General features: G+C 39.4%; 1 protein-coding gene across 1 annotated transcript in view; it reads right to left on the bottom strand.

The window, feature by feature from the left end:
- Positions 1 to 7,947: 7,947 nt before the first annotated feature.
- ARFGAP2 (ARF GTPase activating protein 2) overlaps positions 7,948 to 22,739 on the bottom strand; it is a gene marked incomplete in the record, with an annotated part of 17,926 nt that continues 3,134 nt past the window's right edge. The window contains 14 exon segments of the mRNA XM_072422001.1: positions 7,948 to 8,769; positions 10,255 to 10,373; positions 10,746 to 10,839; positions 12,596 to 12,719; positions 13,170 to 13,307; positions 13,421 to 13,546; positions 14,445 to 14,576; positions 14,850 to 14,986; positions 15,188 to 15,240; positions 16,290 to 16,334; positions 18,876 to 18,932; positions 19,011 to 19,116; positions 20,094 to 20,174; positions 21,353 to 21,484. Of these exon segments, the coding sequence (XP_072278102.1) occupies positions 8,749 to 8,769; positions 10,255 to 10,373; positions 10,746 to 10,839; positions 12,596 to 12,719; positions 13,170 to 13,307; positions 13,421 to 13,546; positions 14,445 to 14,576; positions 14,850 to 14,986; positions 15,188 to 15,240; positions 16,290 to 16,334; positions 18,876 to 18,932; positions 19,011 to 19,116; positions 20,094 to 20,174; positions 21,353 to 21,484 (1,365 nt within the window).

The following is a 22,739-nucleotide window of genomic DNA, read 5'->3' as shown; positions in this document are numbered from 1 at the left end:
GGGCCACAATGGTCACCAGTACTAGAGATACACATAAGACAGTGAATCTTACAGTCTCTGAAACATTCCACGGTGGAAAATCAATTACTGCCCTTGAAAGAGTAGGAAGATTATCCACCAGAGAATGTCAGATTAATACGTTTTAATACCCCTGCAATACTCCAGAATATTTTTGTTGTCTGCATATCATTGGGGAAATGTCACTTTACTTCCTGTCCCAAGGATACAACCAGAAGGTAATGAACATTTCCCGAAGAGTAAAGAAAATTCACCTCTTAGACAGTTATCCATGGACTGGAAGATCTCTCCTTATCTTTTGTTCTGGAGACAACTAAAATTGTTTGGGTTTCCCCTCATTTTCTTTATCAGTGACAATGTTAGGGGTGAATCTCCCCAATGGGAACACTGATCAGATGTTAGGTAACAGAGGATTTTTAAAAAGCAGCCAATTGGCCTCAGCACCCCCAGGGTTTTCCTAAACACCCTATGGCATGAGCAGAATTACACATTCTGAAAAATGAGGCACCATGGATGAATACTCAAGCCAAACTCAACAGTTTTATTCCATGATATTGGTGGGTCACAAACATGCGTCTTCTTTAAAACTTAGGTAGAACAACTCAAAATTAAATCTAATAATATATGTGCAACAACACAGGTATTGCTTGATAAAAGGAATGGGAGGGGGTCTTTCTGATGCCCTAAAACATCCACCATTACCATTACAAAAAAGTTTTTGGATTTGAGTTTCACAGTGTGGCGCTTCAACTTCCTGATGGTGTCAAAAACAAAAATTTGGCAGAGGGTCTAAAGTACTCATTGTAACCAACTGTTCCATATGCAAAACTTCTCACAGAATAAAAAAGTGCATATTGCACTAAAACAATGACACCATACAAATCCAAACAGCAAAGATAAAAGAAATCATGGTTCTTCGAAAATCCCTTTACCGTAGTTCCATACTAATTGTGTGTTTCTGCTTTATCTGCATCATTCCTAGTTCATGGATATGGTACAGGTTAGTAAGTCTATTCCTTTTTTTGCCGAATTGTTTATATGCATTGAAGCATGACAAACTTTTGTTTAGTTTTGGAACAATAGAATAGTCAAATCCTGGTGATTTGTTTTATTTTGTTTACTTTCTCAGCAACAGAAAGTGAAAGGAAATCTCTCCAAATTCAGAAGAAGTCTTCTTTAACACATTATTTGCAAGATCATATGAAAATTCAAAGCAGTCCTGTGCACAGGTCCTGTAAATAGGAAGTCCCCATCTTGGGACTACAGAATGATAAGCCTTTAATGTTGTAGAACTGAGTAGTCTGCCAAGAGAAAACTGGGCAGGGCTAACACCACTTCACTTAGTTCACAAAACAAAAAATGCTCTGTGTTATTAGCCATACAACAGACCTGAGTGCATTTTATGGCAATACTTGCAGGGTGTTAATGATATGAACTTTTTTCCTATATATATATAAAATTATAAACAAACACTAATACGGTAAAATATTTGTAGGTCTGATGGAGAATGACAGCTGGTGTGCTTGTATTTATTGCAGACAATAATGAGCACCACCTAGTGGACAAGTTGTAAAATACAATACTATTAAACATATTTCCCTACAAATAAAACCACATGCCTTTGTTCATGTACATATTCACATAGATCCTCCCAAATCCCCTGAATTTTTGTCAAGAAATTTTATATTTGAGGGTTTTTCATTGAACATAGTACTGATACTCTGCTGCCTGTATAATAACATATTATACTCTCAACAAGATGCTGGTCTTAACAATGCTGCAAACACAATAAAATATTAATACACAGTGCCACCACAAAACATTTATATTGCCACATACTTCACATTTTGCAGTGCAAATCTTTGAACATTTCCCCAATCTCAATTTGCACAGAACAATAATAAAGACAATGTAAATTAGGAATAAAACCCTTTGGGTGCAATACAAAAGCAAATGTTTTCCTAGAAAAACAAGTCACTGCATAATCTATATGAATATTGCCCAAAACAAATACAACATAAGCTTACATTTGATACGCAAAGTGAATTTATCACAGGGTCCCCAACTGATCCCCAACACATTGTACAGCAATGACCCATGCATCAAAACAGTTAAATGTAAATCTGGCCCGATTCTGTGCACAATGCTGCTATACAAATTGATGTCTTTGTGAAAAAAGCTTTTTTTGTGGGACAAATAACAAAGGGGACCGTTATTACGGAAAAGTGTAATGAAGGGGGGGGGGGGTTGTAACAATCATACTATGGAGCAAATAATGATTATCAAATTGCATACATACTGCAATAAAAAAGGAAGGAATTATCTTTTCAGGACTGCTTGAAAATGACTGATAAAATACTTAGGTTAAGGGATCAACATGACTCCTCTTATATGGAAAATTCAGATCAGCAGTGGCTCCATATTGCCCTAGTTCATTACCAATCACAGAAGCGAATACTTGCAGAATGCCCCCTATACCATGTGGGCACTGAGCCTGTGACTGGTAAATAAAGCTGATCCCTGATAGGATAGCCCTGTACCTACCTAAAGGATGTCAGGCATCATCACACCAGGCCTCTTCTTACTCCTCCACTACACCCTGTGGTTGTCTCTCATCCTCTCAGGTGCTGCTCACTGATGGGCAGCTCAGAACACCTGAGAATCCTTCAGCTGCAATCATTACAGCAAATATCATCTCCCCGCATCTATAGTCATCACACAGCAATGTGGTCACAAAACTACCTACGTTGGACAAGTGACCCCACACCTATATATGAAGGTATAGAAGATAAATATTGGAATGGGAAAAGTTTTATCTGGGATAGAATTTAAAGCCAAACACATTTTGTTTGGGGAGGGGTTGGAGGATCTTTCCAATTTATATTGCTGCAGTACAAAAAAGGGGTTGGTGTAATATATCTGCCACCTGTCCATTATACGGATGGAAAAATGACTGTAGGGGAAAAGCTGAGCATTCCACGTTTTGTAGCAAGGTCATTCTGTGCTGTACTGGGTATTGTCAGGTATTAGACATTACCTAGGATCTGGCCAGAAGGATGGTAATGTCACCACATGCACTATAGGAATTCAGGGGTAAGGTAAGTGATTTCTTTCTATTTTGATGCTGCAAATTCCTAGGGTGGTGTTACATTCCATTTTAAAGAAATTTCCCTCACAGCAGTGACTAACAATATGAGCTCACCAAACAAGCACTGCTTTCATGCACTTTATCTTAACAGACCACCCACCCACCTACATGTCACCCACAAAGCTGCAGGGTGACTTGAGAAATGTTCCAAGCCGGGCTTATATATGACCAATCTCAATTGAATCCAATGGAAAGTGCTTTGTGGATATATAATCTTTCCATTGGATTAAATGACTGCACAGCACATGGTCAGGAAGATTTTGACAAGCAGCAATGTGGTTTATGGTGTAAGAGGACCTACCTCTGAGAGATGATAAAAGTTGCCATCGATAAACTCATTATAAGGAATGCTCATTGCCTGGATCTAAAGTTGATCTTCTAGGTTTAGTAGATTCACACACCTGAAGCATGCAGATAATAGGTTGTGTGCCAATTAGCTGAACCTGAGCTGCATTCATTCTGGATCTGTGATTCAGAAAGGATTAGAGGTGGAAGATCAGAACACCAACCAGGCAGCAAGGGATCTCTGTATAGGTACACTTTGATTTCCAGTGTAGCCTGTGACTTTTACCACAAATATCAGTAGCTGTCAGTAATCACAAACAAAAAGCATTACCAAAAAACAACCAACTTCTCCTATACCATGCCTAATCTACAACAGGTATAGTCCCTGGAAACTCTAAAATTGTTCACAGTCATGACAATCAGGGTTAAATGTATATACAAGTTCTAGGTACATGGAGGTATAAATATAATGTATATATAAAAAGTTAAGGCAGGCTATTGGACAACATGTCTATATGTTATCATTTGTTATCCACAAAAGGCATTGAATCCTAGCAAAGGAGAAAGTCCAGGATTAGAAGCCACAGTTTTGGGTCAGTTCAATCCCTTGGTTGGCATGAATGTTCTTTCTGTGGATTTATTTGTAGGCTCACAAAGAGCTATAAACAGCCTGAAACTGTGATCACTGCTACTTCTTCAAAATATGGGTTACATATTAGATTGGACAATTCTTCTTGAGTTCTACACCCTCTGAAAATCTATCTAATCTATATCAGACTTTCTTGAACTTTTTACCATGGGGAACCCTTGAAAAAAAAACTTTCAGGTCGAAGTTAACCCCTGTTATAATTACTAAATCCACAGATCACAGTTATATGAGTGTGGTGATCAGAAGGAAAAATGCTTCTTAAATTGCTGGCTATTGGGAAGAATCCCAACTTTACATATAGCTACAATGATCATTGGTGTCACTTAAACTGACCTGAGAGGTACAAATTCCCCATTGCTCAAGGAACCCCATGCAACCTCTGGAGGAACCCCACTGCTCTTTATAAACATCAATCTTAAAATCTTAATAATGAACGGTTTTCAGGGTGAATATACTGATGCACTGCATAAAAAGTAGTAAAAGCTTTGATCCCGAGTCTTGACAATACATTTTTTGCTCTTGTTGTTCTATAAATTTATGTTGAATTAGTTCCCACAAATACCTTCCATCTTTCACAAAGACCTAATGTGCTCCATGCCTGTGGCTACAATGTATACTACCCTCAGAATGTCATTTGAACCCCCATTGTAGTGTAGTGATATCTTAAAACTACAAATGTAAATACCAACATCTAGCATGTATAATGCAAGGAATCATGCAGTTAGGTTAATTGGCTTCCTCCCTGAAAAATTAACTTTAGACTGTGATAATGACTATGGTAGGAACATTAGATTGTGAGCCCCTTTGAGGGAGAGCTAGTGACATAACTATGACCTTGTATAGGGCTGTGTAATATGTTGGTGCTATATAAATACTGTGTAGTAATATTAATAATGTAGTTTGTTTTATAGACTGGAAGCTGACAGCAGCCATCTGGGGTTCAGCCAGAAATATTGAAAATCAGAAGACTGTATAGAGTAGACCAACACTTTTGTTTAATTTATATTTCTCATATATGATTGTGTTTGATGCTTATTATTCTTCTTCTTGTGAAGACATTGTTAAGCACAAGTAACACCACATATACAAGTACTATTCAGAGTGCATCACACACCATGGAGCCTTCATTTCATTGTTGTGAATACAGACTGGACCTGCAGTTGTACAGATATGGCTGGAGCATTAACGAATGCTTTCATGTCCATCCGTCCCTGCCCATTGTTAAAGCAAACGCAGCCTGTAGTGTGCTTATTGTGTTTTAACACATCATCACTGTAAGTGAACCTACCATCAGATATATTTTTAATGTTGTGTTCATGAATACTATGTCATGGTTTACCAAATATTTTCATTTTGTGAAGTTAATATAAAATCTTACTAATATAAAATTTCTAGTCCGTGGCTGGAAGACAAACAGCTCTGATGTGCCCTGTACGGAAAACACAACAGCGCCATGTGTGCACCTTGTAGCAAAGATGTTCAGAAGATGATACGGGAAAGACATAATATGTACTTGTAACTCATTCAGATCACAGCAATCCCCCGACAATGTCTTCATTCCTCTCAACAAGGAGAAAGTGTCATCTTTGTTTTGCCTTCATCCAGGTTCACCATGTTCTTCCTAGATCGATCTGCTGGTTCAGAGAAGACACAATCATGTAAATCCTGGTATCTGTGCAGTTCTTACGGTTACAAAATACCCCTACAATATACGGAATAATCATCATCGCGGTCTAAGCAACATCACTCAACTGAATCTACACTGCACTTGGTAACTGGCTGCCTTATTAACTAGCCCTAGCAGCGAACACTTACCCAACCAACCAGCTTAGCCACTGCATACATGACAGCCTACAAATGCTAATCTCTTTGTAGCAACTTCCTATCTTCACACATTCTTTTGGCAGTATGTTTCAATTTTTGCAGTACAGCATCACTTTTCACTTCTTTTTTGATAGTAACAATGGCGAACCATCCTTGTGAAATCTGTGCCAGCAACATCTCTTTAGTCTCAACCAGGAACTCAGTTAGGAGGTGTATGTCACCAAAAACCAGGGTTTGTCTGAAAACAAATGCAAAGTACATGTAAGCTATGTACAAATGTAATACTTCCAGAGAGGAGATCACAACACTCCTAACACTACCTAAGTTTGTTTTTTTTCTACAGAATGATGAAGCAATCTTTGTTCAGGCATCTTCCAAGTTCACCATCCACTTCCAGGATGGAAATGGCAACTCGGGAGGTGGTAAGGTCATGTAAATCCTGATGCCTGTTTAGTTCTTGGCTGTTCATATAGCTGACACTGATCAGCTGGTGCTGTAACCATTCATGTGACTTGCTCAGTTACGAAGTTTTGGTCTGATCACTAGAACTTATTAATTACCCTTAAAAGATGGATGCTATAAGAATGGCCTTTATTGACTCAATGCCTAAGTTTCAAGCTCTGTATGAAGCAACAGACTCTTGGTGGCCTTCCAAGGGGCTGGGGAGCATTAATGCAACTTTCTGCTTTTAAAATCTCCTCTTTCTATTATTACACAGTATTAATATAGTACGGGGAGAACCTGCAAACTCCATGCAGACTGTGTCCAGGCTGAGATTCGAACCTGGGACCCAGGGCTGCAAAGGCCAGAGTCACCATGCTGCCCCAGAAATATGGCAATAACCTAATATCCTTCCTACAGATGTAACAAGATGCTAAAACTGCATATCAATGGGTTATATTCACATACTGTTGTGAACATGCCAAAGATGTAATAATGTGGTTTGGATTACCATCATAGAAAGATAATAAAAGAAGCTCAGTGCTCTACAACACATGGTGGCATGCTGCAGTGTGGATATAAAAAATTAAATATCCTAGTACAATGGTCTGTGTATTATTGTGTGTGCAAGAGTTTTACACCAACTTACATCGCTATTATGTAAAAAGATCCCTACTCTTTTTGGATACAGTTGTATTGTGCACATTGATAATCATCTCAGACCTAATGACAGTTTATAATAAACTTCTATTTGTTATTTTGTATTGAGAAGCACAGAAGGATAGGTCTAAAAATATGGTATGAAATAAAACAAAGTGTTTCATTAAAATATGATAGGAATATTGATGGGAAGCAGATCAAGCTTCAGCTTTGAACTATATTATATTTAGAGTTGTACCAATTCTATTCTTTGAAGTGTTACTTTATCTAAAAAAGAAAATTGATCTTCCAGGTACTGAGCCTGCATAGCCATGTAGTTTACATTACATTTGAAGCAAACCTGCTATAAGATATCGTAAATATTGGACTGCCACAGATGACAAACCAAAGGTCTGAAACCAAAGTCACTTAGCAGTAGCATACTTGTCCCAAGATATTAAAAACCTAAATTCTGAAATCCGACGCAATGCCATTCTACATTTTTCTCTCAGGACAGGTTCACTGTAATTGCTTAGCATGAGGACATTAAATCTGTGTCAATACCAGTGTTTTCCCTGGCACATTTTAGCAGGGCGCACCACACAGCACTTTTCAGTAACCACCCGGCTGTGTTTTGGGTGGCTCCTGAAAAATTGGGTCACAATACAGGGGCTGCCACCCACCTACAATTTCTTCCCACCCAGCTTAAATAAATTTCTGGGTTGAACACTGAGCACAATATAAAAATCCTAATGATTACAAAATCCATAAGGGCTTTCACAATCAATCTGGTATAGATAGCAGATGCTGTGTTACCCCACAACTAATGCAGGGCCATGGCAGTTTGGATGGGCCCGGAAATTTCCAGCTTCAGTGGAAACACATTTTCAGCACATTTCAACTCTTCAAGCTTATCCAAGGAAAAAACAAAGTGACAAACAAGTCATTGTGCCTCAGTATTTTTATTCACTTTGATCTGGTGAACACTGTATGTGGCGTTCAAGGCAATATACATCCCCTGCCTCACACGTGACCGGCAACTGCAGGTCTGCCTAGAGACATGAAAATAAATACACATGCAACCAGCCTCTTTGGCTCCCCCTCCCCACCTGCCATGCCAGGGCCTGCATAGTCTCCGTGTCCCAAATAAAGTCCAGATGAAAGGGATTAAAATCACAAAAAAAGGTAATGCTGGGACACAAGGGGTTAATAAATCACATGATAAAATTTCACTCAAATGAGAGAGACTTGAGGTCTCAGACAGTAACAGTCATTATAGTTTCTGAATGAGGTTCCCAATACCCTCCCCCCTAACCATACACACACCTCTGTCATCCTGTCTGCTACGCACACTCATGACATGTTACATATACATCCTGACTGCAGCAACATTATGGGGGTCCTGCAAAACACACCCCACATACAGATCATCTCACACCAACACACAATAAAAGAACAATCTCTGGCTATCCCTAGCAGGAAAGGGGAGCAGCAAATCCTCCTTTAGGAAGGTTTGGAGCAGCTGATGGGAACAAGCAACAGCAGACACTGTAAGTGGGGGTAAATGATCCAGTGGTGTTTGAGGAATACTGAAGCGGTCGTCTTCGAAAAAGTTGTGTTATCTCCTGCTGGATAGACGCAGGTCACTCTCTCCCAGTCTGACCCCTCTATTTCACCGGTTCTTATCTGCTGGGTAAACTGGTAAGATGCTACAGTAGTAGACTTCACATTCTTCCCTGATGGCTTAGTAGGAGCTGTATCGATCCTGGGAAAGGAGAATACAATAATTAAATATTTTCATTTTGCATATGTTGCTACAATTACATCATTTAAAAAAACAAAAGTTTGAGGATAATTTTATCTACAGAGAGACAAATTTATTTATTGCAGCTATAGGTTGAGTTTTCTACTTGGTAGTACATCACAGAATGATTTAAATAGAATCTCTCTAGTAAAACCATGTTAAGTTGTTTTTTTGGGGGGTATAATTGTAACTTGCATTACATTACTACTTAGCATAGATCTGTTCCAAATCCTTTCCAAAAACAGGTTTCTGCATATAAACCATGTCATTTTCTGACTCTTTGTAAACCTTATTATGATCTATTGGATAAATAATAAAAATGTGTGCAGATCCTAGCTATGGAGAAGTAAAGTAAAGCCACAACCTAGAAGATCACCGACAGCTTCATAATATGCAAGTTATCGATGAAGTTCAGTGGCAATCATGTAATAATTAAAAAAAAAAAAAGAAAAAAAATGAACACTGCTCTGAAACTAGCACCTTCACAAACAAGTCATCTTCCAAATTTCTTGGTTCCTGAGTAAAAGGACGGTAGTGAGGGGGATGGTTCTCTTTCTTTTACCTTTGCCCTTGTAGACAAGAACTTCACACTTCATTTAGCTTCAATATTTCAGAATAAGCACGAAGTAACAGTTTTTTTTTTTTTTTTAAATACTTTCACACATTTGAAGAATTTATTAAAAGTGCACAATAAAGAAAGTCCTTTTGCTCATTAAGTTTGAAGGGAATCTACTAGATTGTAAGCTCTTCGGGGCAGGGTCCTCTCCTCCTGTATCACTGTCTGTAATGTCTGTAATGTACAGCGCTGCGTAATATGTTGGCGCTATATAAATCCTGTTTATTAATAATAATAATAATAATAATAATAAGGGAATGTGTACATAAAGCCTACCGACACCTTTTATCCCACTCCCAAAAAACAGTAGTACAAAGTTACCAATAGCAATGACCGTATTCTCCGCTGAATTTTTTTTTTAAAGCTGGGTCAGAAGAAGGCGGGTGGCAGCCCAACTTTGCCACCAACTTTTCAATAACCACCCAAAACAGCTGGGCAGTTACTGAAAGCACCAGGTGGTGCACCCAGCTAAATGGTTCTGGGGAGAACACTGAATGAGATTAGTAAACAGTGGCAATACCAAACTTTCTTTTCCTTTTTTAAATCATACATCTTATTGCAGTTTCCACACTTTAAAAAGGGTAAATGCCCTTGCGTCTGTTAAATTTCACAGGAGGTGCCCTTTCAGTGCTGCAGGTTGCCATTGTCTATGCCTAGAAATAGGTATTGGTTCCGGGGCTGAAAGAACTCTTCCCCATCACACACAACATGATTTCAAGAAACCAATACTGCTTCAGGGAATCAGATAATGACAGAGTGGTAAAAGGAGAACTTCTATTGTGGCCACAGCATCCCTTATTACAAATTCCTTTACAAGAACCTTTTGTTACCTGTAAGGTGTTCATGACACCATTTGCCAGTACAGCCATTTTGCCTGCAACAGATTTCACACCCTGCTTAAACTGGGTGATGTCAGCAGAAGGCAGCACATTTCCCAGTGACACTGCACCTGCAAAACAAAGAACAGGCCAATCTAAAAATTGTTTCACAAAGTTCATGTGATCATAATGGTCAGTGTTTGATATAACACAAAGCATGACATTCTGTAAACCATTTTTTTGTTTCAGACATTTAGGCAAAAGTATGTGAACGTTCAGTTAGAGTCAAAAATGATGAAACAATGAAATGTGTGAAATGAAATGAAAATGATTACTAAACAACCTATGGTTCACGGATAGATAGGGCTGTATAGTGCAGTATGGGGTACACTTACCTAGAACACACAAACGCACAACATGGAGACCACATCGCAATAACTATAGTGCAGACACAGACTGAGAACCTTTAGATAAATGTGTTTCACGTAGAGAGTAATATGTACCTGCTGTGTTTATGGAGTCTGCATCCCCAAAAAGGTCAGCTGAGCTGATGGCGTTGCTGGAAGAGAGCTGCTGCAGGCGTGATCGAGCTTCATACTGCAGAGAGACAGAGTCATTAACAGTGACAAGTACAGCAGACTGCAGTACAGAGTGCCAAATTATTACCGCAGGGACAGATGTGTTACTCAGGACTCCAGCAGGGTTATTTTAATGAATAACAATGGTAATAGGAAAAAAATAACACACACAAGTTTTGTTTGACCAATTACCCCTCATCGATCTCTAAAGTTCTTGGGTAACCCAAACACAAAGGCTGCGTACCCACGTGCAATGCACGCCAATCTGCTCTATGGAAAGGGGGGGGGGGGGGGCGCGACGAGCGCGGCACACACGCCAGATTCTTATCTGATATCAGCCCCGTGGCAATTATCGGACGAGAATCATCTGAAGTGTGTATGTAGCCTTATAGTTTTTCCCCTTTTGGCTGAATAACAATGGTTGTCGAAGACCTGGAGATGTCCTTTATGTTAACCTGGGGCAGGCTACAGACATGCAAGCATTTACAGAATACCAAACTAACAAACTTTACATTTGAAAATGACAGACTGAAAGGCTACTTAGGGTAATGTGAGGGGATAGTAAGGGTAAGCTGCAAAAGAACTTTAGTTCATCTGCTGTAAATAATCCTGCTGCAATGTGATAAATTCCCAGCAACACAATCACCAGATTGTGCAAATCCTAATTCTTTTACATGTAGAAGTCAATTAAACCTTATTTTTGAGCTAAATTTTTTTGTCCATGATGCTGGAATGATGTAATCGGCTATAGTTTGAGAGACCTACTCTGTATTTCAGGAACAGTGCACAGAGCCATAAATCTGTCACTGAATTGTAAATGGCGCCTGTCTAGCGACTAGCCAAAAGGTTACAGGATGAGTTACAGTGGGAGGAAGAGAGGACCAGTCATGCAGCACAGATTCAGATATATTATAGGCCAGCAGAGCCAGTGCAGACAGACATAAGGCTGGTGTTTTCAGCATCAATGAATCTTTGTCCTGAGAGAGCGTGAATGCAATATGCAAGTAATGAAATGTTTGAGCTTGACAGAACAGAATGGGACAGGACTGGTGCAGAAATCAAATTAGATGGGAAAAATGCTAATTACAGTACACAAACATATACCAAAGCTTTGGAAGAGTCAAGTAACATCACAAAGTTTAAATATGTTAGAGCCATGGTGCAGCATTCATTTTGTATTTATATGGTTACTTTTACATTTTTACACAACATCAATCCCTAAATGGTCTCAGCATATGGTCCTATTCAGTGCTGGATGCTACAGTCATCTATCTTCCTCAGACTGGCACTAATTCTCTGGATAGGAGTCCTACTCTTCACAGTTAATCTGCACAAATACCAGAATTCAAGATGTATTATAATATGTCCCAGCTCTGGATAAATAGAATTCTTTACTACAGTCAGACCAACGTAACATTTTAGGTTTCAGGTTTGCAAATCATTGAAATCTGATTTTTTTTTTTTACATATATAGCAAAATCACTTTTCAAGGCTTGCACACACAGCTTTGGTTTATATAAAAACAATGTGTACAGAAATCTTGTGCTAAAGTTTTGCAAAGAATTTAGCAGGCTTCAAGAAGCTTTTAAGAATCTAAAGCTGCATTCATTACAAAAATTGCTGCTAGAAGCCTTTAACAAGTGTCAAGATGATCTGTGCCCCCACAAACTGGAGCTAAATGTTACTGTAAAGACTTTCTGAAAGCCACTCAAGGCTCTTAGCATAAAGGCACCATGGTGTGCTTAAGCTGACATGCTAGATTATGCTGTTCTTACCTCAGCATCTTGCTCTCTGCCAAAGAACATGTCTGAGGAAATGGCTTTGGCGCTGGCGAACTTTGTGCGTGCTTCGTTGGACTCTGGAGCTGGGGTGGGCTCTGGTTTTCTTCTGTTTGCAGGCCTGAGTGGAAATAAAATAGACAGTTCAGCAATGACACCTTAAATTATGTCATGAAAGACCAGGCAGAGCCATGGATTATTAAATATCAGATTTCCCCTCAGGCCTTAAGAACCTTTCTAGGTTTTGTAAAAGTTAAACATGATTCTCTTGATGATCTGTCCATGAGAATAAAGAACTCCAGAAACAATTTAAATGCGTCAAATGAATATTTACAGCTGTCTGAATTGATCTGGCTCTGTGCTTTACATGGTTCTATATTTGGGCACTTAAGTTCACGCCCAGGGTTGCAGTTTAAGGCTGCTTGTCGGTTTCCAGGCAATTCACAATCCACTCACTGACAGCATGACCGTCAAAACACAAGATGCATAGAAAAAAAATACACATATGCCTGAATTTAAAAATACAAGAGTACACCAAATGTTCCCTAGATCAAATATCTAAAAAACTCACCGGTCTCGTGCTGGCTGAATACTGGAGATGGTCACCTCTCGGTCATCCTCAGCCTTATCTGCAGACCCCCAGGTAGAGCTTTCAGTTTCCCATCTTGAGCTAAAACCTTCTCCAAGTGAGAAAGGGTTGTCTTTATATCTGATATAGGAAAAAAAAAAAAAAACACTCACCACAATGTTGTTGAATACAATATGCCTTAAACAGAATTTCATCTTATACTAACAAAGTAGACAACTACCAAAATAACATACTTTGGTGGTCCAGATGTGAAGCTGGAGTCTTCCAGGAGGTCAAGTTGAGACCGTGATGATTTAGTTGCAACAGGGGTCTCCTGCTCAATCACATGCATCTCCGAGAGAACCGAGTGTGAGATAGAACTGCGCAGGGGTAAGGACATTTTATTAGTTAAGTAATTAGTAATGTAAATACAAAGCAATACATTTATAAAAGATTGGGTCTGCTTTCAAATGTATAGCTGTAAAAACTATCCCACCTTATTCAAAGTCTCATACACAAAAAGAAGTTAAAGTTAATTTTTAAGACTTTAAGGTCTTCCACAAAAACCGCATTTGCAGCCTGCTGCTGTGCTTCTCTAATGCTATGCTGCTTTTGCTACAACTCATAGTGTATCAGAATATTTTTGGAGATAAAAGTTATGTTCTAAGGGTGGAGTAAAAGCTTTCTCAATATACAAGGGGAGTGCATCGGAGGGCTGCAAACATTTCTTGACCTGAGGCTGTAGCAGAAAAACCTAAAGCATTTGTGTTCTGCACATCTATATGGCATTTAAGATGAAGTCAGCTGGGAGGGTAAGCATGTTGAGGGACAAAGTCAGGAACCTGAAAGCCAAAGGTGTGAGCTTGTTTTAAACCTTTGACTGCCATGATGTGTGTGGGGAATTCCTTTGTTGGTAAAAGGGGTTAATTCCTTACAGCCTCCACATGCGACTTCTAGGGTCAAGTCACTGAGCCTCCTCGTGCGAGCCTGGGAAACCCAGCTTTTTGGGACTCTGGGTAAGGTGCAGTGAGGTCACCCTAGACAAGCTCAATGAAAGAAAATGTCTCTTTTCTTTTTTAACTTACAGGGTGAAAGTCTACCTAATTAGCAGATCTTGCATTTTTATGCAATGCTCATTTTAGCTGGCAGGCTACTCAGACCATTGGTCAACCTGGCAAATCAGCTATAGATTTTATTCATTCAGCCTTAATACATCATGTTGAAGAAGATGCTGATAAAAGCTACAGAGATCTATAATGAACAGGGCATTTTACATACCTCCTCGAAGTTAAGCCCATGCCCAGCCGCTCTGCTTGCTCCCGTTTCTTCCCTTCCAAGTTCTGAAGCTTCTTCTCCTCTTTCTTCCTATCTATCTGAAGCTCCTGGTATGCAAGCCTCATGGAAGAAACACTACAAAGAAAAAAAGAATAGTAACGTGAACAATTTTGCATACATACAATTTAGTAAACTTGAACTTAGCTTTGCAGATGGTTAATAAGTGTTAATATGTATAGGGGCTCACAGAAGGAAGTTAAATGCAAAAATTAGTTAAATGCAGAACTTTCAATACTAACTTCCTTTACTTGCTTCCTCCTCCCAATTTCATAACTGCATGTGTATATTTTATATTGTCAAGCAAGTATCATATATGCAGACAATTACAGTAAAAATGTAAATACTTACAGTGACTCTTCTGCTTCTTTCCTTAGTTCAGCCGCCTGCTGCTCTTTCATCTTTTCTGCCACCTGTGCCTGTCGCTCAATCTCACTGAAGCTCTGGCTGCTCACCTTCTGGGCACCGAGACCTTTCTTAGCCCCCAGCTGCAAGACAGAAAGGCATGAAAAACTCTTGTCTCCAACAAGAAGGGGACACAGAAATAACACAATGAATAGGGATAAGCAGTAAACCACAGCAACAAGACTGCATTTACTAACAGCACACTAAAATCCATATCTTTGTTGACTGTCTATTGCAGATTGCTACAATATTTAATGTAGAACATCCACACAAAATATACTCACTCCTTTCTTTGTCACAGCAGGCTTCTTCTTTCCAATGAGAGATGGCTTCACCTCTAAAAAAAAAAAAAAGATGTGCAGACAGGAAAAGACTGTAAGCGCACATGCATCAATTGTTAGTAAAAAGTTGGCAGAGCCCCACAGTACAGCAGGGCACCTTATGCCAGAATCACTTTGAGGTTAGTTTACCAGAAACCTGAAAAGGAGAGTCTACTGAGAGGCAAGTCACTGATATAGTCTGTCTTTTGCTGGGATTCAAATTGCTGACATAATAGAAGAAATAGTCATATGTGATACAGGACCAGTAAACCTAGCTTACAACTTGGTTTATATCAAAGATAAATTGACATGTGAAGTTATAAATCAGAGAGCACATTGAGGTCCTAGGGAAAAATACTCCTACATACTCTTCAAATTCAGTGAAAGGAAAACCACTGTAAGCAGTCTTCATAAAGCCTAAAATAGCTAGGAGACAAATAAATGAACACTTTCATGATTCTAGAAGTACTCAAAAGCTCTCTTACATAATTGTAATGTATTTTAGGTTTACCGATCTTCATTTGGGTGCAGTTCTAGAAAGATTATGATAATGGAAAAATGCTGCAAGTATGAAGTTGCAGGCCCCTAGGAAAGCCTGCATATACCTGTAACAACCCTGCCGTTATAACCAAATGAAAGGCCATTCTGACAGGGGGAGCTCAAACCACTCCACACCCCCAACTTCCTCACAACCCAACCTATCACTCATATTGGCCCATCACTATAACGGCTCCTCAAAGCAATAGTAATGTGCAGGAAGAGGCAGGAAGGATTCATTACCATAAGTATTGAGGCTTTACCGGTCAGAAAAGTCAGGGTCTTGGTGACTGCATCAGTTAAAAGAATGCACCTCTAGGTACACTTTATACTTGCAGCATTTTTTCTCCTTTATATGACAGAGCCTCTTTGTCTTCATTACATTGGACTGCACCACAGAAAACACTGATAATTACTGCAGCTACAGGAGACTCCTTCCTAATACAGAAGACAGCATCTCCAGTATGAAAAATTGCATATGCATGCCAAGCACACAGCAGCCACAGCGAGCCAGTCACCATCTGGTCACCTGTGCTGGAGGACAGCTCCTGGGCAGAGAGACACATAGCCAGGTCTGAGGAGAGAGGAACATAAGTGTTCAGCTGACGCATAAGCTACAATTTTTATATACTTATCTGCATACTTTTACCATTTTCTGTAAAGTCCCATTTCTCAAATATTTCCACTTCATGTTTGTAAACTAGCAGGAAGTTCTCTCCAAGGCATGATTAGCTACATACCTTTACTTTGTCTCAATGAAGCCCAGTTCCTTTGATATGATTAACTGTTTGTTGCCAATCTATAGCAGGAAGTGGGAATTTTAGGGAAGTCGGACTTTACAGAGACAAGGTAATTATATGTGGAAAATCCTTACCAGGAGAACGTACCTATTGTAAAAATGCATCCAGCCCCCCCCCCCCCCCCTTCCTTCTCCTCTCCCTTGTCTGACCCTCGCTCCTCCCCTGGGCTACCCAGTTGATTGCCCCCCTACCCTTCCCCTTCAACTATTTTTGCACAACTATTTTTGCACAAGTGTTTGATATACCCTCCGGTATACCCGGGGACGAGTCTGCTATTTGATTCATTAGATCCATATGTTTGGTTAGTTATTCTATTTCAGTTAAGGGTGGTTTTATACTATGTCCATTTTCTTCTGTGTTCGCCATACCCCCTGTTTTCCTGTACTAGTGGATATATGCATATTCATCTGCACTGTTCTATAAATGTAAAATGTCACCTGTATCATATCTAATAGTTGTAAATGGTGGGCCGGGAGGTTCTTCTGGCCCTCCTTTTTCCTTTGTTTATATATGTGATATTTTCTATTCCTGTTTTGTAATAACTTGTGTAGATATTAATAAAAACTGACTGAAACAAAAATGCATCCAGCGTTTGGATACTACTTTAATTTTAGGTTCAGTAGCACTAAAAGCTACACCCACAGCACGGGCAGGTGATGGCATGTAGTGCAAAGGGAAGAATTTGCTTGATTTGGGTGTGTAATAAGTCACTATCTGCCTAATGCTGCCTTACTTAACAACAACCACCTTTTCTTATGTTCACTTGATAGCATTTACTGCCTACTTCACACCAACCTAAGATCACCTCCAAGATGCACAATTAACCTTCTTAAGGATTAAAAATCAATAAAACATTGCTGCAATTTATGTACCGAATTAGATCCAACAGTAAAAGCATTAAGCATATACACCATATGCTATTAACATAGGTAAATGTTCTCCCCCATAAACAACTTGCTCAAGGGACTGCCAGAAAAATAAAGAATGGACTATTTAATTTTTTTTTAAACTGTAAGTAGGATGAACTGAAACATATGTTCTATGAACTTAGGTAATAATAAATAAAAAGCAATGATGAGGATATGTTAGTCGGCCTGTTCTATGCAAGAAAACAACTGTGAAAAGGTAATTACTTTTTTCAACTGACATTCTGTCCAAATAATTAAAAAATGTTTTTTTTTTTTTTATAAATTAAATGTAAATATTGCATAATTAGTGTAACTGAAACATGATATATGTGCCTCCCCTTTGACAGTTAAAGTTTAACCTTGGTATCAGGGAACTAATTATCTTCCTTTTACTATGAGGTAGTCACCACCTCTGCAATGAATGAATGAATGAATGAATGAATGAATGCAAATGATATATGCAACTACATGGGAAAAGCAATTAAAACAATATAAGAAGACATCGACAGGACAATATGTTACCCAATTAGAACGCAAATGTTAAGGGGAGTTTCAAATGCTGCAGGTCTGCTGCAATGATTTTGTCCCTTTGTGAATATACTTAGGAAAGGAAAAACAAATGCTATTTAGCAGAAATGGTGCAGTAAAACTAATATTAGCACATGACATGGTAACTGACATAACAGTAATGTAAATGTTCTTTGTAAAGGGTATACATAGAGAAAATGTAAGAGCTGTTATATATCATACACAAATACTTGTTTATATCTAAGGATGGTGCTCTCTTACCCCACTCCATGTTCTCCCCTGCAGGATTCACTTCTCTGCCCAATATGTTGATCCAAATGCAGTGACAGGACTGGCATCATACCCCACATTGCAAAAGCAATAGCCCTTCATTATAAGTGGAAGAAGCCATATAAATGCCCTCAGCAAGATTATGGAAAGAGATGAGGGAGCCAGTAGTTGACTCTCTGCATTGAACTTTAACTACTCCGTCACATGGATTTCAATGAAGATATTTCTGCTTAAGAATCATATACCAAGCTGAGGAAACAGGAAGGAGGTCTTTCTGACCACCCCCTAACAATGCTTATGTCTATTTTGTTGATCTCCTAATTAAGAATTCAAAGGAACTATAAAGGTCAGAATGCCCAATATCCATTTCTTCCTGGTCACAGACTTTAAAAGTATTAAAGCCAATGGATCCAAAGAACTGCTAGTAAACAAGTAAAAGGAGGGCAGATCCTAATACGGTGTATTGTTTCACAGCATAATTTTCTTTGTTGCCAGCCAAATGAACTCTATTCTCAACCCTTCTCCACGGCTTATTATTGTCAAACATTCTCACAGTATGGAGTTAGACGAGTAGGATTCAGAACTACTAACATTTAACAACAGACTTACCAACTGGGGCTTTGGGTGATGTACTAAGAATGTCCACATTGGGGCCAGTCTCCACACCTGAAGATACCACAACTTATGTTACACAAGAACATGGTCATAGAATCAAGAAAAGCAAATAAAAGAGACAACACTCACCTATCGGCTCACTGCTCACAGGGACACTGGCTGCCTGTTTGGCTGCTGATGGACTGGTGACAGCTGTTGGTTCAGCAGCTGGCGTTGCCTCCCACTGACTAGAAGACTAAAATATAAAAAGATTTCTTGGTGTGGGCAGACATTTGGTTGCTTATAACTGTGAAAAACAATACACAACCAGTACATTGGAAAAGTAACTACCAAACAGAATGCAATTTTTGATTAATGTTGATGCACTCATTATTTAGGTCTGACCGAAACTTGGCCACGCTCACCAGATTCAAAGTTACTTTAATGCAATAGCCATGGCATTTGTTTTTTTTTTTGCAGAAAGTCACACTGTGCACTGTGCTGTCAATGCTGTTTCTGCACTGTAATATAGACTACACATAGACTTTCATTGTGCTGTGTCCTGGAGCTGAAAACTTTTTTTTTTTTCACAGCCCATTCTTAGGATTCCAATCATTTGCCATGCCCTTTGTACACTACGGACCTAATCATCACTATGCTGCGTACAGCCTGGGCCATTTTCCACCATTTTGTTTTCTGCCTGGTCCTAAGATTCAAACCCAAAGTGTCACACAATAAACCAATAAGGTTCATAAGGAAACACGGCCACAGGCATGAGACTGAGGAAGTTATTTGTCATGATGAAAAAAATAGATTTTGTTGAAAAAAATCCACTAAATATTATTTACGTATATTTTCCCTAGATATATGACTAGGGGGTAACTGCAAAAGTAAGCCATGTTTAAATCCAGAACAATGACAATCACCCCATGTGTATGTGCAGACTGCTAAATCCTACAACCTGCTTTAGGGATGTCACTGGTTTTGGCCACACCTGGGTAACTAGCAAAAACACTTTATGAAACTTTCAGCTAGATGAAAAGGACAAGCAACTGGAGCTCCAGCCCAACCTAACCATCAGAATGTAGAATCTGTATTTTACAACATGCAAGCTTTTAGGACTTTTGGCACACTGTGGAGGGGGGCCCGACTGTGATATGTGTTTCTCTTCCATTAAGACGACAATTTACCATTTTCAGTGCACAAATGGGTTTATTTCACAACAAGACATACCTGGGTCATTTCAGCAAAGAAGTCAGATTCCTTCTTCTCTGGGGAATTAGAAAGGGTGCAATTCATTCCATCTATCCACAGCTAAAAGAAAAATCGAAATACCGTGACATTCCTTCCAGGATATGCTTTTTTGCATTGTACATAAAAACAGAACAAGTGTTTAGTCTTCACAGTAACAGTCTGTGTCTGCAGGCTTTATACTGAGTCTCCAGCTTCTCTTAGTTTAATATGCCTATATTTTGCATCTCTGGTGCCTCTCTCTATTAAATTAGTTATAAATCTTTTCATTACTTGAAGAACTAGTGATTTCACTACTCACATGGCCGATAGGAAGGGCCGCAAGGTTCTGTGAAAATATCAAAGCACCCTCCCTCACTGCTCTTCTAAAGAGCCTTTACCTCCTGATGCTGAGTGTTGGCACTTGGGGGTTATTCACTTATGAATATGCCTTGATGGGTGGATGTCATTGTGGGGTTGTGGGCATAATTTAGGTAAGCTATATTTGTATACACATATATAGGCTGTATTTGTATACACAAACAATAAGGCTGGGGAGAAAAGGGCAAAAAGCTGCCATTGCCGGGTACCTCTGGCAACAGAAGTTGATCTGCAAAGGCTTTAGCTTAGCGTAATTTCATAGCTGGGCTATTTGAATTAAAAGGGACATACCCTCTCACAGTGACAACATCTGCCTGATGTACATCTGCCAATTTTCAAAGTAGGACTGTAGGTCAGAAGGTGCTCAGCTACAGGTCACATTCACCTGCAATTTTCTGATTTCAGAATCATCTCAAACTGGTGTCTGGGGCAATCTGCACTGGCAGGTCAAAGACCCTTAGTACCTTCAGAATGTTCACCAGTTGATTTTAGATAAAACATTTTTGTGTTATTGTTACTATTATACGAAATTTCCAAGCACAGTGCTCACAAAGTAAAACCGTGAAAAGCACTGCATCTCATTGGTCTTTATTAAGCCTTGTATCAACAGAAGACTTTGTACCCTGGCCTACTGTTATATGACCTGAATATACAGAGGTTTGAGTGATCACCAGCATGATACTGGTTCATCCAATTACTGAAGGCTTACAGGGTTATGAGGCACTAGAAGGGTAGTACAGGAAAGAAAGCTGACCTGTGCTGGTTTTTAATCAATGTACATACTCGCACTTTGTACTCCAGCAACACAGCAGTCCTGTTCTACTATCATAAATAGCAGGTGAAAACCTCAGTGTAGCAGAAAACCAATTAGCAATACTTACATCTGTGCCATGTTTCGACATGGCTGCGCTGGCCATTTGCCGGATCTTCTCCCGATACATCTGAGCGCTGCGACTGTTGTACTTGGCATTAGTGTCATTAGTGGTGCAGCCATGCTGGTGGAAAAATGCATTCTGCAACAAAAATAAGAAAGAATTAGGGAATTATGACATAGAATCCCGCGCGAAAGAAAACCGCGCCACTGGGAAATTTAACACAATGCAAAGTAGCAAAGTATAGAAGAGATTACCATCAGTTAAACCAGCATGCCATATCCACCTGTAGATATGCAACTTCATATAGATACGCAAACTTAGCAACTTCAGTCTGTTGTATTTCTAGGTTATCGATGACTACTTTTTTCTAAAAGTAACCTATGCCAATTCTTTCGTACACTGGGTTTAGGTTTTCATCTTTTGTGATAAATTAAAGAAAACAAACCAAAAAAAATGTGTACAAAAACACAGTTTGAATTTACCAATTACAAACTTTGTATTTATTTGAATTATTTTGTATTGGATTGAATACAGGAGTTTATATTGAATCCAATACAAAATGAATGAATGAGTTTCAATTTGAATTTCCCGCACACGCGCCGACGTCATCACGCACGCAGAAGCCATCCGTTTTTTTTTTTCTCTGCCGGACGGCTTCTCATTTCACAGATCATCCGGCGCTGGACAAAGGACGTGGACGATCAGCGGGACCAGGTAAGATGCCGGGCGGCGGAACATAAGATACCGGCCGGCATCTTACCGGTCCCGCTGGCACCCGACGCTGGAGAGGGAGATCGACGGGCGACGATGGACGGAGGACGACGCTGGATGTGCACAGCGGGACCAGGGAGGTAAGGATGTGACAAAAATACGGGCTTAACCATCCTAGCCATTTTTTTTTGCTCGTACGAAGGTCGGGCTTAACGGCTAGGTGGTTAATGTACGTGAATACCAAAATATTTTCTTTTTGCAGTTTCTGTCCCTGATAGCTTTTTCATAAATCCTGGTTTCAGATATACAAGAAAGGGGTGGAAACTTCTTCTTTGACAGCTATCACTGACATTGCTTTATAAACATTTACTGTTATCTCCTCGGAAGACAACAGTAATATTTTCATTCTCTTTCTGTGGGAGAGAGTGGGTGAATATTCCCAGTGGGAAGAGAAGAGAGGGGTTCTAAAATATAGGCTATTGTAAACTGTATTGTATAACACATAATAGAAAATGTCAATGACTTTAATCACAGGGAGAAAGCTGTACATTGCTTTTCAGTGTTCTTCCCAGAAGCACGGTGGCTCAGAGGATAGCACGGTGGCTCAGAGGATAGCACGGTGGCTCAGAGGATAGCACGGTGGCTCAGAGGATAGCACGGTGGCTCAGAGGATAGCACGGTG

Source organism: Pyxicephalus adspersus, chromosome 9, assembly GCF_032062135.1.
Source record: "Pyxicephalus adspersus chromosome 9, UCB_Pads_2.0, whole genome shotgun sequence".
In the NCBI taxonomy this organism is placed as follows: domain Eukaryota; kingdom Metazoa; phylum Chordata; class Amphibia; order Anura; family Pyxicephalidae; genus Pyxicephalus; species Pyxicephalus adspersus.
Note: the sequence above shows the minus strand (reverse complement) of the source record. Positions and strands in the feature narration are given on the sequence as shown.